This window comes from Adiantum capillus-veneris, chromosome 16 (genome assembly GCF_014529385.1).
Source record: "Adiantum capillus-veneris isolate H3 chromosome 16, ASM1452938v2, whole genome shotgun sequence".
Lineage (NCBI taxonomy): Eukaryota > Viridiplantae > Streptophyta > Polypodiopsida > Polypodiales > Pteridaceae > Adiantum > Adiantum capillus-veneris.
The window spans coordinates 88,610,727-88,623,347 of NC_140946.1; the positions used below are offsets into that span (position 1 = coordinate 88,610,727).

General features: G+C 42.0%; 1 protein-coding gene across 5 annotated transcripts in view; it reads left to right on the plus strand.

Annotated features, from left to right (window-relative positions):
• The first annotated feature begins 6,810 nt into the window (after nt 1-6,810).
• LOC147439410 (putative protein phosphatase 2C 57) overlaps nt 6,811-12,621 on the plus strand; it is a 37,240-nt gene continuing 31,429 nt past the window's right edge. The window contains exons 1-3 of one of the 5 annotated variants that reach the window (XM_086485266.1): nt 6,811-6,956; nt 7,431-7,858; nt 8,043-8,237. In XM_086485266.1, the coding sequence (XP_086341392.1) occupies nt 7,574-7,858; nt 8,043-8,237 (480 nt within the window). In that variant the 5' untranslated portion in view covers nt 6,811-6,956; nt 7,431-7,573. The other 4 variants (XM_086485263.1, XM_086485267.1, XM_086485264.1 and 1 more) reach the window with 4 other exon arrangements.

A 12,621-nucleotide genomic window follows, 5' to 3' on the forward strand; every position in this document is an offset into this window, starting at 1 on the left:
GATGTTGGTCTAGGCTAAGTGTTACACCATGGAGTGGGATGATCCGTCCACACGTGTCACATCTCCTCATTGGTTGTTGTTGTACATTTGGGTTCAGACTATTGCCTTGGTTCATCCTCTTGGTTACTTCGTTGAACAATTGACCAAGGGTTGGCATGGTTGGATTTTGAACACTTTGCTTCATCATGGGTTGTTTGCATCTTCTGTCAACTCTCTGTAGGCCTTACCATTGTCAACTAGATATAAAGCTTCTCTAGTGACTTGCTCAAACGTTGTGCATGCTTTCAAGTGCAGGTCCTTAAGAGTCTCATTCCTCAAGCACTCTATAAAAAGAACTGATATCCTCTCATCTTGCGGTAACTCTTTGATTTTCTAGAATGCAAAATTTTAGTTTCAGTGCATTGAAAAGATTTGTGTTAGTGTCATAAGCCCTTTTAGCTCTGGTTCAACTTTAAAATTCATTAGTTTAGCTTAGAAACTCCTTGTTTGATACTTTGGAAAGTCGATTTTCGCTCTTGGAGATGACTTCCCGTGATGATTTCGCTTGAGCTTGATCACATAAGCTTGTAGATGTTGTGGGGCACCTTTCCATGCCGTCGGTGTAGCTATGGGCCTTACGGATGTCCTTTATGGCGATTTGTCACTCTGAGAGTGTCTTTTAGTTGGGTGATGGTATGGCAATGAATTTTCTTGATGTTAGACCACATGCCTCGTATTTCAAATGTATGTCGATGCTGCTCATGAAGTTTGGTGGCAAACAGACGCTCTGTCTAGCCGTGAGAGCCAAATGACGCTTTGAGTGTCCGAAGCCAAGATCAACGTTTTGATCCACTTTTGGTAGATTGCTTATGGAGGAGGTTGCATGGGCTTATAGACAACCTCGAGGGGCACCTACCCCAACTTAAGAATTTGAGATGTCCTCATCTCAACCGAAGACATAAATCATTTACATAGAAAATTTATGGCTCTTAGTAGCATTTTTCAGTGGGTTCATCTTTCTATACAACTAGTTGATTCTTAATTTCTTTATTTCCAATAACTTTCTTTATCTTTCCTCAATAATACCATTTATTTTGAGATCTCACAATTCCTTACTTTAGCATTACTAACTACTTGCTGCTTTCATCTAGATTGGGTTGTGGACCCAAGAATTCCTTCTCAATTGGAATTTTGTTGGGCATATCCATCTGCACAAATCATGGTAACCCGACTTTCAGTTCTCTATTGAGAAATTCCCAAAGAGCTATGAATAGCTCAAGATCTTTATACAATTTAGACATGATAGTGGTTCTGAATTTAGGAGCCATGAAATCCATTTATTTGGCAATGTTCAATGGCACTTTTTGGGCTTCGGTTCCTTGACATAGAGAAGATGGAATCTTCATTTCTACAATAGGATCAAGCAATCCCTCACTGAACATTCTTTCAAATAAGGAAGGAGTATGTCCACTTTTTGATAACTTAAACTCACTTTCTTCCCAAATGATACTAGGTATGGCTAGCGGGTTATGGTCTTTGTAAGGTTGAGTTTGCCTAGGTTCTGGCTCTAGCTCCCTTTGGATCTCCTCTACCAAAATCCTTAAGTGCTTGACTCACTTAATCTCCTCTACAAGGTTTGAGTGAGTCCTAATCTTCTTCATGGTTTCCTTGGGTTTTGGCCCTTGTGGTTTCTCTTGGAGGTTCTTGTTGGGTTTGGTTAGCCTTGAAGACACCCATTGAATCATTTGTGGCATGGAAGTGGTTTCCTTATGTCATCCCCTAATGGTGTCCTTGCTTGACTTCCTCTCACGTTGATCCCCATTGGATTTTCCCTCATGGTGGCCGTCTTAGTTTCCAAGGTCTCAATTGAATTTGAATCATCTTCGGGGTTGTTCATATACACGGGGCCATCAATGATCCCTATGTTAGTCTTTGAACTAGGGTTTGAATTTGTAGCTTTTAGCAATCTCTTCCTTCGTGTTTTCTTCTTCTTTGCTTGGGTGATTGATGCAGCATCTCTCTCTCTTCGAGGATATAATTTTGATTTTGAAGCATCAACCATGTGAGTACATTTACTAGTACAACAAGTGTAGTTTGTGGTGTCCCATTGGTAATCTCAATCAAGTTCAAGGGTGTGATCTTTGGTGTGTTTGGATTATTGGGACATTGGGAAATCAAATGATTTATGCCACAATGATTACACATAAGTATTGGCATTGTAGATGTGCCCCCTTGAGTTATTTGCATTGGTGTAGCATTCCTTAGCATTCTAACAGGACACTTGGCTACACGATATGGTCCACCACATTCGTATCATTGAAGAGGTGGTCTCTTTGCATTGATGTTGATGTTTTGGCCTCTTGTTGCAAGAGCAGCCGCTTGATATACAAGCTTAATTTGTCCCCAGTGGTCCTCTATGGAGTCTTGAGAACACTCCTCAAGCATATCAAGTCCATAGGTAATACTAGAGTCCATGTCATCCTCACAGTCCAAATAAGCACTATATGGATCACAACCTACTTGGTTTATAGAAGCGACTCTCGAATGTGGAAGTTGCGATCCTAGCACTAGAGATGGTAATGGTGTGGACTTGATAACATTTTGGGCTCTAGGGACTATGTGCTATGATGGTTGCTCAACAGATGGGACATGCATTAATGCAAGACCTCGAGGTGATCTGTCAGGCTAAAGGTGGTCTATTTGCCATCATGCATTTAAGCACTAAGAAATTTTAACTTGATAACAATACCTACCACATATATTGTAATTCCTATTAAACTTTACTCTAAAGATAGGGCAATCATTGATGCCATTATGACTATACCTACCACATAAATTGTAATTCCTATTAAACTTTACTCTAAAGGTAGAGCATTCATCGGTGCTATGTGGACCCAAGCAGACTAAGCACCATTGTTGCTCCCTTCTTGGATTCATATGATTGTCTTGTGAAGCACAATTATCTCTAAGGCTTTCTTGAATAGCCTTGGGGAGATCTGCCAAAGTCATCTCACATATATTTTGCTCTTTCATGACAGGCTTTATTGTCATTGGATCTTGCTCATATGCTTGTAAGCTAGCAGACTTCGATTCAGAAGACACACTTTCTTCTACAATCATTAAATTGTCTTCTAGTTGGATTGCAGGGGCAATGACTACTTCCCAATTAGTGATACCTCTAATGACTAGGCTATTGTAGATATCGTCATGTCACAACCCTCTAATGAATCTATCAAGCATCTGGTTATTGTTGAAATGTTCATTTGTAGTACAATAAGAATTTAGATTCTTTGAATGACTAATAAAATTTCTCATTGACTCCGCTTCCTCCCATTTGGCTTTTTGGAGCTGAGATGCTACTCCCCAAAGCACACCCTCTCGTATGTACTCTTTCAAGAACACTCTCCTAAGAGTAGGGTAATGCATGTGCTCTTCAACCCTTAAGGTCCTATACCAATCTCCAGCCTTCCCGCTCAGGGTCAAGTTTAAAGCTTTACACTTATGTAGCTCATTGTGATCTTTTAGGGAATCACATATGTATTCAAATACCTCAATAATGTCTCCATAACCATTGAATTCATGTGTGAGATTGTCCGCTTGTATTACCTTGTGTCTAGGCTCTCTCTCAAGTATGCTACACATATTCTCCGCAATAGATCAATCGATAGTTTGAGAAAATGCTACTAAATCACCTAAACGAGCAGGTATATGCACTCCTAGAACTACATGTGGAACGGGGGTTGGCATTGGACTTGGCATATGTACGGTTCTCGGATCCCATGCTTGGTATGGTGTTGTGCCATGCAGTGGTCCAAAGTTCACATGTGTGGTCATAGGCATAACAGATGCAGAATATGATATGTTAATGCTGATTGGCATGGCTTCACTTAATAAGAGTTCGAATAATGAGATCGTGGAGCATAAGCCATTGAAATAATTGGGGGTGTAGGAGCTACACGAGCATGAGTGGCAGCATGTACATATGATTGATGCACACTTGCTGGTACTACTATATACATTATGAGACTACGTAGCACTTCAAACTAACCACCGAGGTCAAAGGTGCACTTTCCATCATGCTCATTACCGGAGTAGGTTGGTCTCCAAGAAAAGTTGAGCTAAGTCTGGGAAACAAAAGGTATCGCTCATGGGCTCAAACTGTATCGGGACTTGAGGTGAAAGAACATAGGAAGCATCCATGGAACTCATTGAAGGAGTCTCCATTTGTGATAGGGTTGGTTTTTTGGTCTTGCCCGTATCCAAGAATCTCATAAGCCCCATTGAAGGTATGTTAATCCCTCTGTTTTGCATCTGCAATTGGAAAATCCTACGGATGACATCACAAAGCATCCGCTGCTACTATTATAGACTGGTGGCACTAGATGTGGATTGTACAACATCAAACCAATCCACATGGTATGTGTAGCACGTTTATAGGTTGGTGAAAGTTTCAACTTGTAAATCATGCTAACAATTTTCATTGAGAAATACCCCATCTTGGTGTGCTGGAGGTTTCCCTTGAAGTGGATGCATTATGGCTCCCTTTGGCTTGACTCTTAGTGAATGCTAATTTGGAGAACTTGATTGCTTGATTGGTACGAATGTTGTCATAAAGGCATTTTCCTTCATTGCTTGGCATTGTTCTACCATTTGAAAACTTTTGATTTCCTTCTCTCTAGCCACCTGGATATAACGTCTGACTTCTTGCACTTCTGCAAGACTCCTACCATCATGTAATAGAACTTCACATGGTGAAAGCTTTGTAGGGCCTTTAGTGAATGCAGTGGATGTCCACATGGACACTCTTAGGGAGCGCGAGGTCTACATGAGATATGAAAGGTGAATCTACCTCCCTGCCCCCTTTGTTTACTTCACTAGCTGCAAGTTCAAAGCAAGTAGCTCTACTAAAGGTTTCTATTAAGTGACTGAACATGCTAGATCCAAGATGTGGGATCCCAGTGGGACCAAGACATGCTTGTTTTGACTTGAACTCTCAGTGTTTTGTGTAGGAAACTCCTCCCTCCATGATATCGTAGTCGGAGGAAGAGTAACTAACCACGATGTGTGGGTCTTGGGTCGCACTACCTTGGGTCCCAACCGAAGGTCCATAACCTAATGTGGGTGGATAGTGGGTACATACATAAAATGAAGCACTCTCTAGCTAATCAGACTCAAGGATTCAAACAATGAATAGATACACGTGACTCTCATACCCTAAAAGCATTGAGAAGTATCCTAGGAGGCCTCTCTATTTGTTATTTTGGTTGTTTTCACTTGATTTTTTCTTGTTTTTCCATCTTTTTTTGATGCACGAGATGTGGAAAAGGACGTGCGATAGCTCCAAACCAGCATATCATTTAGAGGAATGTAGCATGCTTTATAGCACAAGGTTAGGCTCCCCAAAGTTCCCCTAATCCCACAACAATCAATCTCTACTTAGGCGTATGGATACAAAGTGAAAGTCTAAGGGAGGCTTGTGGAGAGAGAGGTGGAGCCTTCATCTCACATGCCTCATTTACCCCTTGTAAGAGTAAGATTTATATATAGTTTTGGGCTCACTATTACCCTCAACCAAGAGGAGTCTATGGAGAATGCCTCTCCCTATATCTATTATATATATAAAAAGATTGAGACCGGGGACGTTGGGGCCTTTCTTTTTCCGCTCATGCAAGACTAGTTGGAGTTAAGTTGAGTTGACTTAAATGTGAGTTGAATAATTTTTCATAAAAAAATGTGTGAACTAAAATGAAATTTTTGAATTGGTGTTGAACTGAAAACTGAGAAGTGAATTGTATGGTAATCCCAAAACTGCACTAGACTAAAGACATTAAACTGAACCAAAATGCACAGTACACAGTAAGCTGAATAGTGAACAGATCTAAACAACAGATCTGAGCTAAGCTATGCAAAAAAAGCACCTCAAACCAATAGTACAAGTCACCATTAGAACTTGGCACAAGCACACAATCGTAGTGGAGACAAGCTCAACATGTGTGGACGGTGTGTCACCAAAGGAGAGCAAGAGCACTCTGCATTAATACATTTGAGAATGCTAAAAAAACTAGGTTACAATGGCTTTTGTGTAGGTCATTTCGTTCTTCACATACGGATGCCCATACTCGATCGGTCAAAACACTAAAACCTTATCTGCTAAAGTTTGTGGTGTGCCTCTCATCAACGATCACCCAATTAATGATCATGCACATATGGTGCTAACAAGCCCGGCCCATGACTAAAAATATAAAAAATAATAAGAATGACGTCATGGGTTAACATTTATAGTTCCTAAACACCTTACCCTTGATTGTTTGGCACGTGCATATACAAAAAAATGATTTTTTAACCATGTTGAGTTCCAACTTTGACAAAAAAGCTTGAATGATAATGCATACCTATGCACCTCCATTGATATAAGCCTCTCTAATGCACTTCTTCTTTGTTTTGTAGCAAAACCCACATTCCCATGAGCGGTGATACAATGAGCGCCAACTGGCTTTCATAGGGTTGCTTGGCCGCACGGAACCCATCTCCCAGGTGACAGAGGACGAGGACTCTAATGCACTTCTATTAATTCCATGCCTCAACGGTAGGGCAAATATCACTAAGTGGTAGTGGAAAACTTCTTTACACACATCTAGGGAAAGCATTTATATCCTCGACATTGGGAGCGGGAGCTCTTGTAAGTTGTTTGAAGAAAGTGTGACATGTAACGATAAAGCTCAAAATGCCCCGCCCCATAGTGACTTTTAGTTACACATGTTTGCAGGAAGTGGAGACAGGATTGACCTATGTAGTATGGATTGCCATAACCACCTTGATTTTCTGTCTTCAACAGGGGGCCATTGTCTTGTCTATGCCAGCCAAGTTGTAACCCGATTGCAAATTGCTGAATAGTTTCAGATATTTTAAAAGGAAGGGAACGCTTTTCGGGGGGCGAGATGACAAATGGCTCCACATATACCAAGGGAGTCTCTCAGGTAGTCTGTCTCTCTCTCTCCCTCTCTCTCTCTCTCACACACACACACACACACACACACACACACACACTCACTCTGAGCGCGTGTTACGCACGGTTTGAAGTTTCTGCTGTCTGATTAGGCGCGTGACAGGTATGCTTCTTTCTGCGTTCTAAGGATGTCCAGTCCTCAGTTAGGTCCACATTTTCCGTGCTCAGGGTTGTGTGTGTGTGTGTGTGTGTGTGTGAGAGAGAGAGAGAGAGAGAGAGAGAGAGAGAGAGAGAGAGAGAGAGAGAGAGAGAGAGAAAACAGGTTCTTGCTTGGTTTAATGGAACTATTCAAGTCGCGTCATGCCTGCTTGTTCAGGGATGTAATGCAGTCAATTTGGTTCTTAAAAGAGAGAGGTTGTGTTTTTGCACGTTTGGTTCTCCTGTTGTTTATTAGCTATTTTACATCATCTTATTCTGACACGATTGTACTTGTGCACTCTCACAGATCATTTGCCACCTCTCTGTTTGCTTATCAGTTTCAACTCTCCTCGAGAGCACACGAAGGCCTCATAATTGCTTGGTGTGGGTATAGCTTTGGGGAAGTAGAAACTATAGTCAGTAACTTCATGTGCATCAGGGACATCAAGGATGCCAGCCGGTACCGGAGTAACTCAATCTGCTGTGAATGTTTTCGAAGGAGCAATCGCGCCACAAAGCTCTGTGGGAGATGATAGCACCAAGGGCTTATCATCGTCTTCATCAGATACATCCTATTCATCATTGTCAACATCATCACTGTCATTGTCATCGTCATCATCTTCATCAACAACAATATCATTAGGAAGAGATAGTGTGATGGACACGGGAAAAATCACGTACTTGCCCACGATTCTTGAGGTGTCAGTTAACGGGACCCTTACAAATCATGATAAGGTCCTGATCAAATGTAGCCTGTTATACAAGAATAGCTAACTTTTTTTGGCATTGTGATTGGCGGTGAATATGATTTGATTTAGCTTTTGAAGAAAGTTAGTGGGATGCATTTCAAAGGCCATGTATGTGATTTTTATGCCTTAATTTCAGGTGGAAGGTTGGTCACTTAATGTTGTTGCTGCAGCAGGACGAACGAGATAAAGATGGAGTCATGAAAGAGGATTCTATGGTGCTTGAGTTTAAGCCTGCCATTCGCTCAGGGGTATGGAATGACATAGGATTGCGGCAGGTGATGGAGGATGAACATGTTCTTATTGATGACCTGGTGGAGCACTTGGGCTCCATGTTTGAAGGGCAAGCCTCAGGATCATATTACGGAGTGAGTACCTTTGCTTCTTCTTGGTCACTTCATTGTCTATCATGATTCACAATGTCATCATTCCAGTTGATTGATATGCTGTTTATGAAGGAATGCTGAGAAGATTGGCCTAGGCATCAATTTTGTTCGCGTCTCATGGCATCACTCTTGTTCTTGTTACTCCTTGATAGGGTGTTATGTACTACTTAGAATGTAGGCGCTGCCAACTCATATCAGTCAGAGACTAGTATAGATGGTCTTCTTGAGGTCTTCAATCACCAGACCACATTATCATTGACTCTGAATCCTGGAAATTGCTATAAAAGCATGGTAAGATGCCCTCAAATGGATTGTGGGAAATATGGTGTGTATGCTGTATACAGATATTAACAACATAATTGGTCATTAATGTCAAATAGTGTTTTGTTTCACGTTCCGGTAGTAAGTGAAATGCTTGTGTGAAACACACCATTGGAGCGTGACATGTTTTGGGATTGCTTGCATTGGACAAATCTTATTGAAAGCCCCAAATATATAGATGTAGAGGCAAGGTCAAGAACGATAGGGGAAATGATATTGAACCATTCATTGGGGAAGGAACTTGAAAGCTTCTTGGCATTAAACATCATCGTTGAGCAGATGGGCCTCTCATAGACAGGCTTGGGAGAGGAGAGAAAATGACACCATTGATGACAGTGGTTGCAACTAAGTACAGGTGACTTAGGGGGATTCATGGGTTGCAAGTAGGATTGTGTAGGACAGTAGCGGATAGCGAGGAGTATTCCTAATATTAGGTTCATGTCAAACCTGTTTTTGAACTATAGCACATGGGCTATTGCATACATAGAGTGACATTGTGTAGGGGATAACCACGAGCTTTTATAAAATTAGGTTGATACTGAAAAGAGTCCTGTACTCTAGCACATGGGCTATTGCATACATAATGTAATGAGATGGGACAATATAAGATAATGTGTTCCCAATGTACAAGCTTCCTTCGGATACTTAGCGGGAAGGGGCAATCTGCTCCTTTGCTGGCTGACTTGGCAACCCAAATGTGGCACTATTTCCCAAGGGGAATCCATTTGAAGTCCTCATTAGGGAACCAATCAGGGTTGGGTGTTTGATCAATTCAGAATGCAATTGTCTTACGCCATCTGAAGCCCTCATCACAAGGGGATCAATTAGAGTAGGGTGTCTAACCAATCCAAAATGCAGTTGTTTTGCGTCATCTGCCACCTTCACCGTAGGACAAAGGGTGGATGTCTGACCAATCCAAAATGCAATTGTATTGCACCAATTGTTCAGTGCACGTGAAGTGGTACAAAATCTTTCAAGAGCGAGCTGGGGCCTCTTAAGTCTTCTTTGACTGGCTTCTTTGCCTTCCAATTATAATGCAATGTCATTGGCAAACTCAGCATCCAGCAACCTTTCTTGAAGAGGCATTTGTAACCCCCTAAGAGTCTCAAAAGTGTGCTGGCGACTTGAGTCTCTGTAGATTGGCCGCCTCGTCGCCATTCAAATACAATGCATTGTCATTGGCAAACTCCGCATCTAGCAACTACTCTTCAAAGAGGCATTTGTAACCTCTTGAGCCCAATAATTTCAGCCGTGAATTAATATCTCAAAGCATTTGCAAAGAAGTAAAACAAGGAGGGTGCAATCGGGTAACCCTGCTTGATAGGTCTGGTAGATACAAATGTGTAACAAACTTGGACACTCCAAGTCAAGAATCAACCGCGACAGCACCAAATAACCACTTCAAAACAATTCACAGATCACAATAGATTTGCACTGGCCCGGCGGAGTTCCGTGCCTAGAGATATTGGCCCCAAAGACTGGCGCCCCTTTCGGTATTTCTTTTTGTATTAATCAATCATCAAAGTACAAGAGAGCGGTTAGGGTTTCACTCTCAGACTCTGCGTCCAGATGCTCTGAGAAGTGAGGCCCTCACCACTAATTTAAAGGTTACAAGGGATGCCCAAAAGCAGAGCCCCAAAAGCTTTTAAAATCAAAAGCATCAGTTCTCTCTCTCTCTTAGAGACTCTTTTCTTTAAAAAAAAAAAAAAAAAAAAAAGCAAAAGCAAAATTCGCCTCGCTCATCATTTTCCAAATTAAAAAAAAATAAAATAAAATAAAAAATCCGCCTCTGCGATTTCCGGAATTTAGGGTTTTTGGCAAAAATTAGGGTTTGCAGGAATTTTAGGGTTTCTGGCAGAAATTAGGGTTTCTGCTGTCCGCCACGTCATCACTTTGTGACATACCCCCCTCTTGAAAGCATTGTAATCGACCGCGATTACGCCTGCAAAACCGACAAAAGCCATAAACCGTCTTAGCAGACACTGACTGTTAGTACCTACGTACTAGGAACGCACATCTAGCACATGTACAAAATCGATAGTCACATCACACGACATCACAGGACATCACCAGACATCACAGGACATCACATGACATTCAACATTCATTCGGATCTTAGACCATGATTTATCGGCAATGTAGCTAGCAATCACATCTAGGTCCAATCGGGACCTCATCGATGTCCGATTGACTAACCCCTATTGCAACCATGTCTATTCGAGATCAATCAGACCAAAATGCTGCAGTCATTTCGTCTATCAGTTCCTGCACTCACAAGAAGTCAAGAACAAATCAGTATCATAATCAGGAATTCCATTTCATAAAGTCATCTAGCAGAATACTGTCAGCTCTCAGTATCCCTGAAGCTCAAAGAGACATCAGTGACTTTAGTATCAAAATCGAGGCATCTGTTGACAAAGGAGTGGAGTGACTCCCCTCTTGTGCATCCCACTGCACCAGATCTCCGGCCAAGCTGAATTCTGGGTTCCGTTTGGAGTAGACTATGCTAAACCAAAACATCGAGGTAAAGTTTCACAATCCGAGGAGTATCTGCTAGGTCCTCCTCCTCCATCCACTTCGCATCAAATGCAGGAAAGTTCTTGAACTTAACCAAGAACCGCCTTCGGACTTTACCTTTCTTCGTATCATTATGTGCCAAAATCTGTTCAGGAACAAGGATCTCCTCGTTTTCTTCCACTTTGGGTTGCTCATCAGGCTCCCCATCATCAGGCACATCACCCTTAATAGGGTTCAAGAGACTCACATGCAATGCATTGTGAATCCTCCAAGTATCTGGCAGTTTCAATCGGAAGGAGACATCATTTATCTTGTCAGTAATCTGGAAAGGTCCGTAGTATCACATACTAAGCTTTGGAAAAAGCCTCTCCTTTCCCTTCTTCTTTCTTAGGCGTGCCTTCTCAAAAGTAAGAGCACCCAATCATCCTCCTTCAGTTTCAAGTCGCGACGATGGCGATCCGCTGCCTTTTTCTGTCGTTCTTGAGACTTCTGTAAAGTCTCGCGAACCTTGGCAAAAGTCGTATCCAAATCTCGCGAATATTCATCCGCTTCAAATTTCTAATCTTTCGTGCTCAGGAAGGATGGAACCTTCGTAGCAGTTTCAACAATCTCTCATGGCGTCTTCCCCGTCGAAGAGTGTATCGTGTTATTGTAGGCAAATTCCACCAAAGGTAAGTTCTTTTCCCATTGAGTCTTCTGATGCGAGATACAAGACTTCAATAAATCTAAAATCACTGAATTGGCAATCTCAGATTGCCCGTCAGTCTGCAAGTGGAACGATGACGAGAACTGCAACCGCGTGCCAATGTTCTCCCAAATTGCCTTCCAAAACAAACTCATAAATCTAGGGTCTCTGTCGGAGACAATCGTCTCAGGCGTGCCATGTAATCGGAAAATCATCGTGATCATTCTGTATTCTCGGGAGATAAAAAAAAAATGAAATCCATTTTAATACTTTCCCAGGGGCGGGTGGGTATGGGTAAAGGCTGTAACAATCCCTATGCTTTATGCCTGTCAAACTTGACCTTCTGGCATACCAAGCAACTGCGCACAAACTCTTCCACATCCTTCTTCAGTCTCCACCAAAAGAAATCTCTCTACCCCTTTCATGGTGGTAGCAATGCCGCGGTGACCCGTAAAAGGTGGACAGTGGCAATCAGTCATAACCTTTTCCCTCAACGGTTGTGTAACGCACAACATAGTCTTTTTCATCAAGTAGCCTTCCCGAAGGGTGTATCCAGCTACTGTCTCCCCATCCCGTATCCGTGTGAAAATATCTGCAAAACCTGTATCTATGGCATACTGATCGACCATATCCTCGAAGCTCCTATGATGTATCGCGGAAATAGCCAGAACCAACGGTTTCCGAGACAAAGCATCTGCCACCACATTCTTCTGTCCCTGCACATGGACAATCTGGAAGTGGAACTGTGACAAGATGTTCACCCACCGCATCTGCTTTTCCGAAAGCTGCTTCTGTGACAAGAAGTAGCGCAAACTCTGATGGTTTGTAAAGACAGTAAAATCC